The sequence below is a fragment of the Phaenicophaeus curvirostris genome, chromosome 3, assembly GCF_032191515.1.
Source record: "Phaenicophaeus curvirostris isolate KB17595 chromosome 3, BPBGC_Pcur_1.0, whole genome shotgun sequence".
Classification (NCBI taxonomy): domain Eukaryota; kingdom Metazoa; phylum Chordata; class Aves; order Cuculiformes; family Cuculidae; genus Phaenicophaeus; species Phaenicophaeus curvirostris.
Window position 1 is genome coordinate 93,316,575 of NC_091394.1, and position 18,647 is coordinate 93,335,221.

Genomic DNA, 18,647 nt, shown 5'->3' on the forward strand with positions numbered 1-18,647 from the left:
CATTAAAACCAGCAGAGAGACATGCCAAGGGAGTAGGCAGGTACCAGCCCTGTTGCTCACAGTTTGGACTCCATCCTCCCCTTACTTCCTCCTCTCAGGTCAGTGCTGGAGCTTCTCAGCTCTCATGTAGTCCTGCAAGATGCTGCTTTTTTTCTTTCCTTGCCACTGACTGGTAACGGCATTGTAGAGCCTAGGTTAAGAAAGGATGACTAGTTTGAGTGAAGCAATCTGTTGGGTAATACTGATGTATCACGCTACCAAACCAGATCACTCCCACCAGGAGCCCTGACAGACCAGGCTGCTCCTCCTTAATCATTGCTGGAGCATGGAAATAAAAAAGATTGGCTCAGTAGTACTGCTGTAGGAGCCAGACAAGTTCAAAACTATATAACATCTGCCTGATTTGAATTACACCTGTCCAGCTCCAAGGCTTAAAATTTCATCACAATTTAGGCTGTATTTTAATAAACAGTCCTTAAGGTAATACATACTACAAACAAAACAGCTGTGTCTGAGCCTGACCGGTAAACCTGGAGTTTCTGTTAGTCCCCAGACCAGTGTTGGAGTTACCCTGCAGCAAAAACTCTCTGTTGAATAACTGCTGCTGGGGAGCTGAGGCAGCAGACTGTTTTGGGAGAGAATGAGGAAAAGCCTTCCAGGCAAAGAAAAAAGATATATTTCTTTATTAATACAGTATGAGAAGAGACCTCAAATTGCTATGCAAGATGTAACTTCATTGGCTCTAAGGGAAGTTAGAAATAGGAGTTTCAGCTGGAAAAAGCACATTCCATATCTGAAACCATTAGCAGATGTTTTTGTCCTGCACAATGATCCCTAGAAGAGAATGCCCTAATGTGTTACTAAGGGAGAGCTACCTGCCATGTATTCCAGAAGTTTATGTAGGATGGAGGAAACGTGTGATCAACCAGGCTGTTTCCGACAAACATAGTAATCAATAATTAGTCAGACAATTATTTCCTATACACACACTGGGGGGTGAAACTTTAAAAAAAAAAAAACAAAGAAACAAACAAACAAAAAAAATGCACCTCCCCTCCAGTTAGATTCATGCTGAGAAAGCATAACTTGTCTTGAATGGATAGGGAGAAAGCATGAGTAAAGCTCTGTACAACTTTTTGCTCTTTTTACCTGAAAGGAGGCTGTAGTAAGGGGGCAATGGTCTCTTCCCCTCAACAGGAAGCAATAGGACAAGAGAAAATGGCCTCAGGTTGCATCAGGGGAGGTTTAGATTAGATAATAGGAAATATTACTTTACCAAAACAGGCTGCCCAACGAAATGATTTACTCATCATCCCTGGAGGTATTTAAAACATGTGTATCATAGAATCATAGAATAAACATTTTGGAAGAGACCCACCAGATCGAGTCCAACCATTCCTATCAATCACTAAACCATGCCACTTAGAAGAAGAAGGAAGAAGGATATGTAGATGTGGTGCTTAGGGACATGATTTGGTGATAAACTTATCAGTGTTAAGTTTACAGTTGGACTCAATGTTCTTAAAAGTCTTTTCTAACAATTCTGTGATTCTGTAATTCTGTGAAAGGAGATAACATGGAGCACTGTGTTTATTTCTTTTACCCTCAATGAGACAAATCAGAGGTGCAGCCATATATGAACCTATAACTTTCCATCAAACAACAGAGGATTTCCCTTGCTCGTGGTGATAATGCTTTAGGTTACATATCTGACAGAGTCAATTATACTTCATAGATCTATAAAGCACGTGAAACAAATAGCAGTGCACTGCATGAATCCATCCCATGTTTTTTCATGACCTATTTTGTCTGTAAATATTTCGGTGGACTCCTTGGGTATTCAAAGACAGGAGCGCCTGGGAAAAGGTGATGATTTTAAACCTCAGATTAAAGACAGACAGACAAATTAGAGTGTGCTGCAGATCTGCAGTGCACAATACCTACTCACAAGAGGAAGCCCTATAACATTACCACAAAATGTTCCAGACAAACCATTTGATCCCTTTATGCTAACAAACAGCCAGTGTCAGTGGTTCACAAACACTTCCACAGAAGCACTTTGTCTTATTTTCTCCCCCTCGCTGTGTTGAGGAGGGGGTGTGAGAGAATGGCTGCATGATATCTGGTACCTAGTCAGGAGTGCATTCTCTGACTGCAGCTGAGTGATGCTGGAAGTCCAGCGGTTTTCCTGCATCTCTAACTGCAGCTTCAGCTGTGATATGTCCTACCTAAGTTTTACTCATCAAATTATCTTTTTATCCTTCCAGTTGGTCTAATAAGGCTGCAATCTCTCTCTCTCCTTGTCACAAGTGCTTCCTGTTCTGCCTTTAACTGTTCCTATAGCACTTGATCAGAGTTGCCTCCCTTAGGCATACCATGGCTTGTATCATACAATTTAAATTGTAGAGTAGACAACTGAATCAGGTTATTGTACTGTTGCTGTTGTAATGCTTCTTCATTTTGTTTTAATTTTGTTTCCACTTACTTCATTTTTTGTAGTTGTTGTTCCACCTAGCTTAAAATCTTCAAGTCTTCAGTACTCTGTCCTCCAGTTCTTGTGTCTGTGCCACCAGTTTCTCTATTTTTTTGTGACAAGCTGTAAAATCTTGATGGTTTTCCTCCTTTTCTAATAAAAACTTATTGTAATCATCCATCCTCTATTTATTTCTGCTTGCAAAAGTTCCACTCATATTCTCAGAGCATTCCGCAGTCCTTGGTGTTTCTGTAAGTTTTAACTGTTCTTCCCATTCCTTAGTTTTTTGTATCCCATTATGTTTTTCTTTCCATAACTTACTCATCCATCAGTTACCACTGGTTTTCAAACTGTTTTTCAAGGACTAGAATTTGTTTGTTTAGATTTACAGCCTCCAATAATTACTTAGCCATGTCCTGATTACTATGCTGTTGTTCTTCATTTTCTACGTCCTATTTTTTCATTTGAGAGAGCAAGCATCAATGGCTCACGACCATTTTGCCTCCAATCAGTTTGTATCTCTGTTTCATGATAATTTTCAGTTTTGTGGGAAGTTTTGATAATCAGAATATGAAAAGATTTTTTCACTTTTAAAAGCAGTGGCCTCTGAGAAGCTGTTTCCTGGATAACATTTTCTGCTGTCTCCTGTTTCCAGAAGCGCGATTCAAAACTTAATAAAATTTACTGTAACTACTCACTTCTCCAAACTTGAATATGCACTTCAGTCTATAAACATTACAGAAACACTTTAGAACTCTCATGAGACACGGGGTTTGTCTTATCATAGTAAAAAGGGATTATAGTATGAAGGTTTGGATTAAGAAAGAAAAATAATGGTCTTCAGGAATATTCACCTCCTTTTCTATCTATTAAGTGATTGCTATGGAGTGCCTCTTGTTTGCACCCAGAACCATTAAGGGTTACTTAGCTTTCAGAGATTAATACAGTGTAAGATTCTTCAGGTCCTTCAGGTAGAAGAGCACAAAATCTCTTGATCTCTAGTGGTTTGTATAATGGAAGAACAGATTGAGAAAGGTTACTACTTGACTGTGAGACTAAATTAAGCCTTAATTTGAAGGTTTCTCGTTGCCTTTGAGACAAGGATATAAGTGCTCATATCCTTCTTAGGGTCTTAATTTTTCTGCCCTTTCTTTTTTCTTTCTCTCTTTTCCAACAATAAAGCAGATTTATTTTATTTTACTCTGCTGTTCACTATTCTATTGCATACGCCTCTTCATCCCTACTTTACTATGCTGTCTGAAAGGGACATAAAGGGCAAATTGCTTTAAGAGTATGGATATGGGACTAAATAAAAAGCAGCATTGCTACCTTGGTGAGCATGAAAGGGCAAGAGCCCCTGAGGTAAGCATAAAAGGAGATGTAAAGAGTGCTGGTTGGTGTAATTGTCAGAGAGCTGCAGAGATGCAAATGTTGGAGCTTTTATGGCCTGTAGGGTTGCAAGTTTCTACAGAGAAGAGATGATCTGATGAAAAGCTACAAGAAGATAGAAATGCGAAAATGATCAAGGTTGTGTCTTGTCTGGATCCAAATGAAAGTCTTGCATCTAATGCACCAAGTTTCAGCTGTAGGCTGTGATCACTAATGTACTGAAATATGGGAGCTCTCCTGTTAACACTAGTGCTCATTTGCCAAGAGTTGTTTATATCTTCTCCACGTTTTGCCCAGAACATTCAGCTATTGAGATTTTCCAGCCCTAAATCTTCCAGCTCAAAAAACTACTTGTGTTTGATCTTGGGGCATGCTGAGCACCTCCAGAAGGTGCTAAGAACCCTTGCATACTGTTTGCCTTGGTGAGAATGAATCACACTGAGTGACTCTCAGTTCTGCTGAACTGGATAGCATTTGTTGTTGAAACAGGATTTTCTGTCAGAATGAAAAATCAAAATAAGAAAGCTAACATATATTTATAATTGAACATTTTACTCTTATTGAATGCGCAACTCCCTTTGTCATGCTTTGTAGTGTTTGCATGCTACAGCCTCCTTTTAGGCGAGAAGTTTGCTTTCAGTAGGACCAATATCCATTCCAGATTTGAGTGACTTGTCTCAGGGTTCATAAAAAAGACCATAATGTTAACACAGGAAAGCAGCGTCAGGATGCAGGACATAAATCTTTTGATACAATGACACATTAGGCAGTAGTCTACAAAGCTTGCAAGAGGAAACTATATTCATGTGTAAATACAATGTTCTCTTGTGTAGAGAGAATAAAGACAAAGGACTAAAAAGGGCCCCTCACAACAAGAAAAACATTGAGGGGCTGGAGCTTATCCAAATAAGGGCAAGAAAGACGGTGAATAGTCTAGAGAAGAAGTGTTATGAGGAGCAGCTGAGGGAACTGAGGTTGTTAAGACTAGAAAAGGAGGCTGAGGAGAGACTTTATCGCTCTTTACAGCTACCTGAATGGAGGTTATAGCGAGACGAGTGTCCGGTCTCTTCTCCCAGGTGACAAGCACTAGGACAAAAGGAAATGGCCTGAAGTTACACCTGGGGAGTTTTAGACTGGATATTAGGAAAAAGATGTCATCATTGAAAGGATTGTCAAGAAGTAGAACAGCCTGTCCAGGGAAGTAGTTTAATCATCATCCCTGAAGGTATTCAAAACCTGTGCAGATGTGGGGCTTAGAGGCATGGTTTAGTGGTGAACTTGGCGGGGTTAGGTTTACAGTTGGACTTGATGATCTTAAGGAACTTTTCCAAACTAAATAATTCTGTTTTCCTAAGGCATGAATGTTAGACCCTTAGAGACATCTCACGAACCCAGCAGACTAACAGGCTCAAGTGGTAGTTGCAAAAATAGTACCATACAACTTTAAGATGAGAATTAAGTGTTCCTAGAGCCAAAAGACACTGGATATTATTCAAATCAGTGCCATAAGGACATCTGATTTTAAATCATGGAGAAGGGATTTCCAGAAACTTGCAGCATTTACATGTTATCTGAAATATTAATAGCATTCAATGTATTTTGCATCACAGATTACTAGTACTTTTGATTGTTTTCCATCTTACAGGGATGCTACAATATTGTGGACAGGGCAAATGAAGTAAGACAGCATCAACACTCAGCTTTTTCCAATAGCTTTTTTCTTCCTGGAAAGAGGTTCTTAAAGGAAAATATTGGATCCAAAGTGCTACCATATCAATGAAAGACATTTTTTTCTTGTTTTCAGAGTACCATTGGTAAGATCTGCTAGACACATATACACACCTTTTCGCAAACGTCAAGTCACAGACTAGTGGGAAATCTGGTTACCTGTTGTGACTCACAATGAAATTTTAGTTCCATGTCAAGCTGCAGCATGTCTCAGAGACCAAGGATTTTCAGAGAATCCCTGTGTAGGTATAGGTATGACAGCTTAAAGTAAAGGAATAAACGTCAGAAGTTCAGGTTAGATAATTTTTCTTTTCTTAGTTGTCTTTGCTTGTAGACCTTCTATCCACTTTATTCTCTGAAATATTTCCTACTGATTTATTCTCTAAAATCTGGCAAAGTATTTAGCCTTTCAATAACTCCATAGTGCAGAGGAGCACAGGTGTATTTTCTTTATTTTAACATAGTTAGGGAGAGCCCTAGATAGATTTATCCATCCCAAACTGCTAATTTGACCTAGTGACTTAAATTAAATTATGTGTTTACTAAAATCTGAATGCTTAAGTATTGTACTTATTGACAAAGTAAGACCTTGAGTCCAGTACATTTGCTATTCTTTTTTATTCAGTGATTGAACAAACCAGGGCTGCTCTTATCTCAGAATCTTCATACCTAGTCACTTTTCTTAAGCTCTTGTAGGTCTACTACATTAACTTAGTTCTCTCCACTGCTACACAAAGTTTATATTGTAAGGTGGATGTGTGAGTCCTCACAACATCTAAACCAAAGAGAATACATTAAATTGGTCAGAAAAAAAAAAATAAAAATCACAAATAAATTAAAAATCCATAGCTTCCTCAGAATTTTTGATGTTGGCTGGTTGCAGGCATCAATTTAAACAGTCACAATATAAACTGATTTCTCATTTGTTACAGGACATCATTATAATGTTTTATCATGCGTAGCCAAAAGGGAACAAGAGATTACTAAAGAACAGTTCATTTTTCAGCTGCATTTTATTTATAATACCTTTTCTTGGCAGATGTTATCCCCACAAATGAATGAATGTTCTGAAATAACAAAGCAGACATGGATTGATGGGAGAAATTGATCTGCATTTGTTAATGTACTTTTGCTGTGGGAAGCACATTAAGTGATTAAAGTGCTGAAAAAGCTCTTCCCATCCAGACACACAGCATACTGAACTCCATTAACGCAAGGACAAAGGCCAACATTTTTTTCCATTGCATCTCAAGTGCACCTTGTCTGCACAATACACATCATATAGTTTGATTGCATCCATAGAATTAAACTGTCTAGTTAAACTAACGGTTATTATCTAAGGCAACTCTAAAGGATGAAGTGTCAAAAAAGAGTAATGATTTTGAGTTGCCAACATAAAACATCTGAAAAACATCTGATCTAGAGACAGTACAGTTTTCCATTCTGAAAATTAGACTCTAGGTTGTTTTCAGCTGAATACTAAAATATCTGGAAAATAAAAGTCATAGACACTCTGGATGAAACTTTTCTTATGCACAACAATGTTTTCTATTACCACAGCATCTGATTATTTGTAATTGTACTCTATTAAGAACAGTCCTACGAGATATTATTACTACTTCTATGATCGTTGATAATAGATGATGAGCTCAAACCTGTTCAAGCCCACCTCAAGAAATTGCCAAGAGTCATTACTCATTCTAACAAATAATATCAGCCATAGACCATTTGGGTTTGGAATAGTTGCATTAAAATGTGCTTTACAAAACTGTGCATAAGTGTGTGGAATGTATTGCCAAGAGAGGATTTCTGCAGATATAGGGCAAGGAAATATTGCTGAATCACATCTCATAGCCACTAGGCAGTGTTTCGTTTCTGAAAGTGATGGGCATGGGGCACTAAAGTAAGGACACAACATTGACAGGAATTACTGGTGTGGTTTTATCTTCAACTCTAGTTTCATAGAATCATAGAATCATAGAATAACCAGGTTGGAAGAGACCCACCGGATCATCGAGTTCAACCATTCCTATAAAACACTAAACCATGTCCCTTAGCACCTCGTCCACCCGTGCCTTAAACACCTCCAGGGAAGGTGAATCAACCACCTCCCTGGGCAGCCTGTTCCAGTGCCCAATGACCCTTTATGTGAAAATTTTTTCCTAATGTCCAGCCTAAATCTCCCCTGGCGGAGCCTGAGGCCATTCCCTCTTGTCCTGTCCCCTGTCACTTGGGAGAAGAGGCCAGCACCCTCCTCTCTACAACCTCCTTTCAGGTAGTTGTAGAGAACAATGAGGTCTCCCCTCAGCCTCCTCTTCTCCAGGCTAAACAACCCCAGCTCTCTCAGCCGCTCCTCATAAGGCTTGTTCTCCAGCCCCTTCACCAGCTTTGTTGCTCTTCTCTGGACTCGCTCCAGAGCCTCAACATCCTTCTTGTGGTGAGGGGCGCAGAACTGAACACAGTATTCAAGGAGCGGTGCGAAATTTTTCATATACAGTTCCTATCATTAATACAGAGTTGAAACCAGGCATGTGCAATATCAGAAGGAAAATACTGGACAACATATTTTTTTTTAAAAAAACAAACACATGTTGGAGAGCCCAGAAATGTTATATTAATTTGAAAGCTTAAGAGAACTCCATATGTTGTCTCATCACTTCTCAACCCATATGGGCCAGATTCACCACTTGTTCAGATCCCATTTGGTAGCCATGTAGCACAACAAGAACTGGTTGAGTCATATGTTGAGAAAGACTGTGCTTACTTTATTCAGTCACCTTTTACACATGGGATGGCAGCTGATTTTCCTTGGTCACAAACACTAGAATTATAAGCAGTTACTAAAGTAAATTATTTAGATGTAAAATGCAAGGTGCAATCTTGGGTAAAAAGTAGAATTAAAAAGAGAAGAAAGTAAAATGAAACTTTTGGGATTTAGCCAGCTCGTCAGTCATTAACCTTGAAGATAGCTCATTCTATCATCTGTAACATTAAAAATTGACTGTCATAGATTTTCTTCAAAGCTCTTGCTGTGTAACTGGGAAGTACTTTGCCCATTTTTATGAATCCAATTCATAAAATAAAACTATTTCTACAAGCAGAGATCTTATATTTAATGTATTATCCTCTTGAGTATCACAAAATTATTTGGATCATCCTTAAGAAAATTAATTAAGTTTTAAGTTCAGAAAAGCAAAGATCTTCATTTAATGGGCTAAACTCAGGTCTTTGAGTTTAATTTCTACTTGAATCAATAGTCTTCATGCAATAAGTGCTTGCTTTTCATTCATGAGTCTTCAATAGAAAGCTGTGATCTTCATTGATGCACTTTGGTTTAACTGTTTTGCCCTCTGAGTTTTACTTCTTTATGATATCATGGAGAATTGATGACACAAATACCATAAATTGTTATATTTAGGTGGCATTAAATGCAGCATTGAAAACTGAGCTCCTTCAGTATCTGAAACAGTTTTTAAGGAACAGGGCACAATAATTTCAAGACTGAAGATGTGAAGCATTTCATATAGACGAGAAGCAGAGCTTAATTTTATTTGTAAACTGCAGTTCTCAGCTAAAATCATTTTTTAATGTTAATCAAATAAACCTATTTTATGCCATGAGCTAAATAGAAAGACAAATTAATGGAGACCACGGTTCTGATGACAAATCACAAAACCATAGTGTCTGCTGCATGGACTGAAACTGAGCAATGCAGAAAGAAGTTGCACAGGTTTGTTTCAATGTCAAGGAAGGCTATGGTCACACTTATCCTAAAGTCAGAGAATCATTCAGGCTGGAAGAGAACTTTGGTGGCCTCCAGCCTAATGCCTGCTCAAAGCAGGACCAGCTATTGAATACGGAAGAAATCACTCAGGGTCATGTACAGTCAGGTCTTGAAAACTTCCAAGGATGAAGATTCCCCAGCCTCTCTGGACAGCAAATTCTGGAGCTTGCCTATCTTCATAGGATTTTATTTTTTGACTTGCAACCAGGAACTGTTGGAAGAGACCAGGTCTAGCTGTTCTCTCAACAGCTTGTCCTGTATTTAAAGACAAGGTTTGTTGATGATGTTTATATCATGCTCCCTCAAGGGATATGCACAGTGTGTAACAATGTGGTGACACATTCTGAACACAGATAACTTCATCTGTCTCAATTAAGTGCTGTTTGTAAAGTGCTTTAGAGAGGAAAAGAGCCAAAAGATCTGCAAAGCATGATCACCCTCACATGAAAACTTGGAGACTAACATTTAATTCTCTGCAAAATTGCATACAAGGAACATTGTGGTTTTTTGAGGAATCTCATAGTTATTATATAAAAGGAGCTTCTCATTCAGTAATTTCTGCCATCCTCTCTTGGTTAGAATAATTGCACTGATGTAGTCTGTGCTGGTGACATGTTTCTGGCTTGTTCTAGTTAAGTTCAGTGCTTTGAAAATATGTGATTTCACTTGTTCTTAAGTAATAAATTGTTACAGCACATATATCCTTTCACAAGCCTTAGGACTAAGACTCCTTTTCCCTACACTCTCACAGAATTCATTGGTTCTCAGCAGCACCCAGGCGCCCATCTGGAGTTCTATGAATTAAGAGCTGTAGTCAATATTTAAAGTATAGCTCTGTATAAATATAAACCATGTTAGGTGAAATTGAAACTGCTTTCTGACATAATCCACTCAGAAAGTCATCAAAGCAGCGATGTAAATGTCACTTTGATTAAGATGATACTTGCTTTCCTTAGAGGATGTAGTATCCAGATTTCAAAGGACAAAGGTTTATTTTTTGGTCAACCATATAACCATATACAACAGTTAGCCAAGTCTGGGGTCTTCTTTTTATCTTTTTCTTTTTAGTTAAAATGGCTTGCAAGGAACACAATTCATTTCCACTCTTACAGTACCAATAAGTGGAACTTGGAGTTAAATTTTAAAATATTTTTTTAAACTTATAAGTATGAAATTATTTTTGAAGCTTTGAAATGCAACCTGACATGGTTTTAACAGCAGTCATGAGGATTTAAAGTTATTTTTGAATAGTACAAAAGTTTCTTGTCTAATTGCCTGACTCCAAAGGAAAAGGAGCTTTATAAGGAAAGTATATGATATGTATTGAAAGCATAGATATTGCCAAAGGATCAGCTGCAAAACCACCCAGAAATCTTACCAGAAATGTCATTGCTTAATACTAGGCACAAAATTGAAGTTTCTTTAGAGGCATAAGTTATAGAGGTGCATTGCCTGCCAGCCTCTAAACCAGTGAAGATGCAATCCAACAAGCCAACAGGGAGACTTCCGTTAACATAATTGGTTTTGAAGAAGGCTACAGAAGTCTGATTAACATAAAATACCACGTGTTTTTAATTGATTTCCTGAGTGCTTATCAGTCTTGCAAACTAAGACCAGAAGAAGAGCTTTGTCTAAACATCCAAAATTTTATAGCTTTCTCTAGTTACAAACATGTACACAAACCACCTGACAAGATTTTTCATTTCAATCCCACTTAGTGTGAGATTCATAGTATGATACTCAACACTAATATCTAGGCAGCTAATATCTTTTTTTTTGTGTGATTGAAAGCGGCCCTCAAGGGGAGGACAGGGAGGGGGCTGGTGCTGGTGAATGAGAAAATCAACATGAGCTGGCAATGTCTGTTTGCCACCCAGAAAGACAGCCGTATCCTGGGTTGCATTAAAAGAAGTGTGACCAACAGATTGAGAAAGATGATTCTTCCCCTCTATTCTACTCTCATGAGACCCCACCTGGAGTAGTGTTCAGCCTTCTTACTCCTTGGTTTTTTTCTTTTTCTTTTTTTTTTGGAAGGTATTTGATACTGCATTAAAGTGAAGTTGTGTTCAAGAGTCACAGAAATAATATCTTCATTCCAAGAAATAAGTCGGTTCTGTCAATACATCTGTTCCAAGGGACAGCACTCATTATTCCAGAAATGTATTACATCATCATGCCTGTTAGACAACTTCTTTTTCTTTTGTCTGTTTTTGTTTTAAGTTATTTGTGTTAAAGAGAATTCATGCATCATAAATTAACTAGGTAAGTATTTTCAAAATTGCATAGATTTACAGTCCAAAAGTCATTTGTATTTCTTTACAGGTGAGAAGTTAGAAGAAATGCATGTAATTATGGATAAAGTAGAAAGATTTGCCTCTGTCTTAAGACTATTTTTTTTGTTTGTTTCAGATCCTGACACTGTACTTCAGAGACTCTGGGAAATAAGGTCTGAACCTCTGAATGATGTGTATTCTCCAGGTATCCATCTTGACAAGAAAGGCTTTGATTGATTGCCAAACTCCAGTTTGCTAAGGAAAGGCGTGTTTCTGAGGGGGTTGATTTCATGACTAAGTACACTGAAGCACTGTTGTCCATCTGGTAAGCAACAGGGTATTTTATCACACAAAAGTTTTGTCTGTTAAGGCAGAATATCGTGTTATCAGCCGCTCCAAATGCTACTGATATTTTGTCTGACAATTCTATGGTTTTGGAAATTCTGAGAACAGTGATCTTCTCCCTGAGGCAGTGTTGCATTTGTTTTAGAAGAACTGGACTTCTTTTTTCCACCTCTTACACCACAGATCACCAGTGTAAGTGTTGAGCATTTAGAAATTGCAGCCTGGAATTTGAGGAGTGAAAAGACTGATAAGCAGTTGATTCAGTCCTGTGATTGGTAATTAATGGCTTACCATTATCCTTGTTTTATAATATATCATAGTCAGAATCCCAGCGTTATAAAGTCACTATTTCACTTTCTTTGTTCCCTTTATTGCCTCACAGTCTCCAAAAGTTACTTACTCTGTGAACGTTGTAGTTGTAGGTTTGTTGTTTTTGTGTCAAATACATTTTGAAAAGCTGTACAAAAATAAAGGTGCAGAAGAATTTCTTCTGACAGAACCAGACAAATCAATTAATTGAACTCTGGCAGTCAGGGGTAATCTTATTTCCTACTCTATTAAGGAAAACCAGAATCAGTTAGCTAATTTCACTAAAGAAAATATCTGTCACCAGTTATTAAGCAGCACATGATGGGGAGAATTAAGGACAGAAAACTTAGAAATTATTTTTTCTTCCAGAAATTGCATTACTTATTACTCAATCTTTAGAAATCTGGAATCAAACACCATTGCAGTCCTTTGGTTTGGCCAAAGAAAAGTTCTTTCTTTCCATATAGCAACACCTACAGCATTTAATCTTTGATTTCTATAAATATTGACACTGTTATGTTTGTGCTTCAGAGGGAGATAAATTTAGTATTAACTGACCAAAGCAAACTGCTTCCAACACACCATTTACTGATGACTGTTCCTGTTATATATTCCAAAAAAACATAGAATCATAACAAATATTTATGAAAACAAACCTGATTACTTTTATTTCAGAGTCTCTTTCCAGTGTTAAACAATCATACATGTTAAGAAACATGATTCAAATATCACAAGATGTAATTTAGATAGTTTAAGGAGTTTCCATTTTTCATTGGGAAGGAGAGGTGGCAACAGTTTATGTGTGCACATATAATTCAAAATAGCTCCCTGTACAATCAGAAATGGAACGGGACCATTACTGAAGGCCTAGCATTTTAAAGCACTTTGACTCTGTGGCTTACAGCCAGCAGATCAAGTCCTTAATCGAGTTTGATAATTAAACATCACCTAACGGCTCTAGAAGGGTTGATTCTTTCACAGTTCCCTTGCTAAATCTTGTTGATTTATTCATTCCTTTATTTGCATGAAGTACTCTTCTCCAAAGAGAAGAGTTGGCCCAGCCTTGCTCTTGCCAAAGGCACAATCTTTAGAAGGACAGCTAGCCAAGACTAAGTATTTTAAAAGACTGCACTGTCTTCTTTATGCACTGTTAAATAGTTCCAATCCAGAAATTTCAACCTTTTGTCAATTAGGCATGCAGTAGCAGGACTGCTATGCATTTGTGGAAATACATAGTCAGGTTCTTGATTATGGTTTTATGGGGTTATTTTTGTACCATGGTATTAAGACAGAAAGTAGGTAACATAAAATTCTTTTCACTGCTGTTCTTGCTTTTGTTGTTAAAAAACACAGCATGCCTGGTTCACACAGCAATTAAGATTCACTTCATCTCCACTGTTATCCTGATGGACAGCCCTTCATAAATCACCTTTCTGACCTTCAGTAGGACAGAATGATATTGCCTCAATTTACAAGGCACTCAAAGAAAGAAAACACTAGTTAAATGGAAATTTCCCATTATCATTACTTCTGCCACCCTCTAATCCAGGAAGACTATTTGTCAATCCAAGATAACCCAGATGTCTGCAGTGAAAATTAACAATGATAGTAGAAGAAAAAAATAAAAGTTATGCCCAGCTAAAATTAAATTTGGAAATCTCATCTACTCCTTTTCTCCAAACACTCATGCTACAGTCATCAGGGCTGCTGAGCAGATGAAGCCATACAGAGGACACTGATAGGCAAATATGAGATAAAATAAAGGATTTTGTTGGAAAACTATGTTGTTAAAGCTGTAGAAGGAAAGTAAATTTTATACTGTGCAAGATACACAGAAAGAAAAACTACTGTAAACAAATTAACGCGGCACAACCTATAGTAATATGTGTTCAGAGTATTAATCAGTAAAGCAAGATAAGCACCAGTAGGGAAAAAAAAGCAAGGGTAATTAGGAACTCATTAGTGTGACAGTAGAATATATTATCTGTCTTAATGCTAGATTTATCCCCACACATGAATTTGATCTGACTGTCAAAGACACAGAAAGCATTTTACAGAAATTATTGAATGCAAAAGTAGAGCAATATGACAAAAAACTGGCAGCCTGTCACACAGTAACATGAGAAACGGGAAGATTCCTGGTTAACCTCTGAATATTCAACTGTCTAAGTCCAAAAATATCACTGAACCCACAGATGGGTGTGGATTTTCAAATATGAGGAAGATCAAAGACATTATGTTGATAATCAGAAGACAAGAAAAATATCTGTAGCTAGGACTGACTTCTAAGGTCATAAGGATCAAAAAACATGAGTCTTCTTTTGTAACTTAGGTTAAGCAAACACCTTAAGCACAGAGGATTTTTTTTCTTCTATGTAACACAAGCAGAAGGCTTTCTAACATAAAGTTGGTGGATATTTGCTTGGATATGTAAACAGAATGACTTATGCAGCTATTAAAACAAAATAACCATGTTTCCGTCATTCAAGTACACAGCATCTTTTCCTTGTATTTAGCCACAGTAAAAAAAAAAATAATAATAAACAGCCTGTACACAGATAGAAACAGCTTTACCTAATCCATCCCAATAACTGAAATAATGCCATGGCTTTCTTGCAGAAAATGGTTCTCAAGATGAACAAATCAGCTGTGAACCATCCCTGTGCTAAACTAAGTCTTGAAAGAGTGTCTAGTGTTCTTTATGCATTAGTCCTCATAAAAGAAAATAATATTCCCTTACATCCACTGTTGCCCATGGAGTATATTTTTTGACCTGTCTGGATCTCCAGGTCTCCTCAAAATGTTTTCCTTCATCTTATCTTTTTTGCACAGACAAACGCCTGTGGGGTCCAAGCAGAGTAACAATTCACACTTGGTTAGGCTTATCCACTTCTCATCCACTGGATTGTTATAAAAACTTCCAGGAAGAAGGGTGTAAAAGTTTAAGGAGACCAGAAATTGTACTTGTTCTTCTAAATTACAAGGACATGAAAAATTAATGTGACCACCAGAACTAGAGCTTTAGGCAAACATGAATATTCATTTCCCCTTCTGCAATGGTGGGATTCAGCTAAATTTCATTAGAAGTATATAGTCATTAAGCATGTGAGCCTAAAAGGAACATATTTTCTTTATAGTTCAACACAGCTATCATTTAACATGAAGGCTCAGAATCAGCCCAGAAGCATTTAAAGCAGCTATTGTACTTACATCTGAACAGATGCTTAAAATAATTCAGAGTATTACATTGTATCACAAAAACAAGTCAGTCAGTCAGTCTGACTTCATAGTGAAAGTAATGTACATTGATCTTCCTTGACACCAATGTAAACCTAATGACATCCTTCCCTGCCCTAGAGATTGCATGAAATATAACTGCATTTGGCAGAAAATAACTTCTTTTGGAATGTAACTCTTCCTTTGTAAACTACTTCTCTGTTATCAGCTGCAAATTAATGGAAACATCAACTCACCCTCCCTGGAAGAGGTCCACATTATGGAATTTGTGTAGCTCCACAGAAAACTCGACAGTTCCCTGGACCTCAGACATGATTTTTTCAGGTCATCACCTAAACAACACATATATACAGGCATTATAAACATTTGAAGCACTTTGCTTAACAAATCGATTAATGTATTACTATATCTTATTCCGTATATTAGGGTTCATGCAAAACTTGAAATAAATTAAAATCTGCTGCAATCTTTCCAATAACATCATTGGGCTCCATCTTCAGGAAGACTAGCTAAAAGCCAAATCAAAGCAGTAATTAAGGCGGGCAAAAAGTCTAATTAAGGCTGAGGACAGAATGATAATATTATGGAAAGTATAAGAAGCAAAAAGTAAATAGCATATTACATGCAGGAATCTCAAAGCAAATTTTAATTAACTGTCTTATTTCTCTTGTATGGGAAATTGATTCTTTTCTTCCCACTTTACCAAATGGCAGATATCCAGTCAGCACAGTTCATTTCTGTAGCAGCATATGCCAAAAAGACAAGAAACCCTAGAGAAATGAGACAAGAATTGAGATTTTTTTGTGCTTTTGACCCCTCCTATAACTTAAGTCCCAGAAGGGAAGCTTCTGAGGGAATATGAATAATTTAAAGATTAATGAATGGATGAGATTCTTCTAAGGAAAGTGCTGACAATCAAAACACCTAACAGGCCACAACAGAAGATTTCAAAACATTACAACAATTTACAGATAATATCTTATACGTTCATTGAATCATAGAATAATTCAGGTTGGACGGAAACTGAGAAGGTCATGACTTACTCAAGGAAACTTTGTATAAGTAAATTTCCAAATCAGCCCTATTTAACATATCAGCGTAAATCCTTACAAGTCCCCTAATTGCAGCAGAAGCAAGCCAAAGGCTTTCAAAGCTTTGGATAGATTTTGAATTTTCTTTTTACCCTTTCCTCCTTTTCTCCCTGCAAGATGCCTTCTGGCAATCTGCAAGCTGTCTGGAAATATTCTATAACATCATTGAGAATATAGAGATCAGATTTGTTTAATTAGCACATTAATAAACATTATCTTGGTATCTGTTTAACAGCAGCAAATACAATCTGTAAGGAAGACCTATGTCAGGATTGTTAATAATTTCCCTGTCTGAGACATATGGGGCTTTAAGGGGATATCCAGCTCAGACTGTGGAGAAAGCAGAAAAATTCTACATATGTGCCAATCAGCAATTTCTATGGCACTCAAAGATTTGACCACTTTGTCTAATGAACCAAGAATGAAGAAGAGTTTGATACAGGAAGTCCTCAGATAAGCATTAAGATGTAGCTTTCTGAGAAGTCTTAATGCTTACTCCTGATAAGTAGTTTTCCAACTAACTGGCTCATCACATCAAGTATTTTAAACTATGTTTTCTTTCTAGCTATCCTCTCAAGCACTACCATTTTTCAAAAAGAGCACATTTCAGAGTTAAACGGTTGTTGATTTTTCATTCACCGTCCTCAAAAAGAACCATTGCGTATGTTGACTCTGGAATGACAAGAAGGGACATAATATGTACACAATATGTTTAATATATGCCTATAACTGAGCAAAACTAAAAACAGGACAATTGCTAAACTACACATCTATTATACCTCCAAGGTAAGGAAATCTACATTGGCTCATGTCAGGCCATGATTTAGGAGAATTGAGGCTAAATTCAAATGCTATTACTTGACAAAGTACTATTCTTTTCTCTCTTTTCCTCCATCTCAACAAGAATGATACTAATCCTTTCTCTTTTTGCCTTTCTGCACAGCCTGAGGAGCTGTACACTGTTTATAAGGCATGTATATCACATACGCAACTAGTTCTGTTTGTAATAGTCTTCTCTGAGTGTTCAGCACTAAAACAAAGCAAACTGTGTGGGAAGTCAAGAGAAGAACACAAAATACCACAAGGAGATACTCTGACAAGATACTTAGCCTTGAGGAGAGTGCTAATTGGCAGAATTGCCTCTGGATCAGTCTACATGTGATGCTGAGGCATATTTCCCTAGGCCAAAAGCTCAGGATCAAAGGAAACTTCATGCTTTTGAAGACAACAGTTTAAAAAGGAGACGTATGAATGGGTGTCCAGCCAGTTCAGACCAGTAGCAATATTGTCAAAGACAGAAAGAATGACACGCATCTAAGGATAGAAAGGGTGAATAAAAAATTAAATACATGGAAATGCATACGCAGGTCTTCATTGTATATTCAGGTCTTGTAAAGGAGTTCTGACCACCCCTCACTATTTGATCACTACATAGGACAACCTTGGGCTATAAACAGAGGAACAGTCAGTAAAAATACAGAAGTGAAAGATGAAATTACACTAGCATTGTAAACACAATAGGGAATGTTGCCAGTACTGAGGTATCATCAATTAATCTAAAAAGTAGTTCAAAGAAAAATATAAATGTGATTATTGGGAACAAATTAGTACATTGTTTTTTCCTAAAATGTCCGTTTTTATGGCAAACCCTTTGCATATTCCTGAAGAAGATAACATTAGAAAATATCTATGGGAAGGTACTAAAGTAATATAGGAAGTGGTTTGGCCTTATATTTCTGTAAAAACATTGTCCACATTCATCCTCATCACTTCTAAAGCACTGAACTGCCTTGTAAGGTGCTGCCATCATCACTGGTTGTGCTGTGCTCTCCTACAGACACTGATGTTATGAGCAAGGTCACCACTTTGACAATTTGTCCTTCCAGCAAGAGTTGGTGTCCTAACAAGAGACAATCTCTTTCAGTTGTCATTGTCCTTACAGCATGGAGACACTAACTGAAATCAGAATGATTTATACAGATAAAACCCTTTGAAAATCTATATGTTTTAATACTGGA

The 18,647-nt window shown here is 37.3% G+C and overlaps 1 protein-coding gene across 3 annotated transcripts in view; it reads right to left on the minus strand.

Annotated features, from left to right (window-relative positions):
* The window catches only part of FAM135B (family with sequence similarity 135 member B), a 252,370-nt gene that overhangs the window by 113,029 nt on the left and 120,694 nt on the right, over positions 1 to 18,647 (minus strand). For all 3 annotated transcript variants that reach the window (XM_069854704.1, XM_069854703.1, XM_069854702.1), the window contains exon 2: positions 15,775 to 15,870. In XM_069854704.1, the coding sequence (XP_069710805.1) occupies positions 15,775 to 15,851 (77 nt within the window). In that variant the 5' untranslated portion in view covers positions 15,852 to 15,870. The remainder of the gene's footprint in view (positions 1 to 15,774; positions 15,871 to 18,647) is intronic.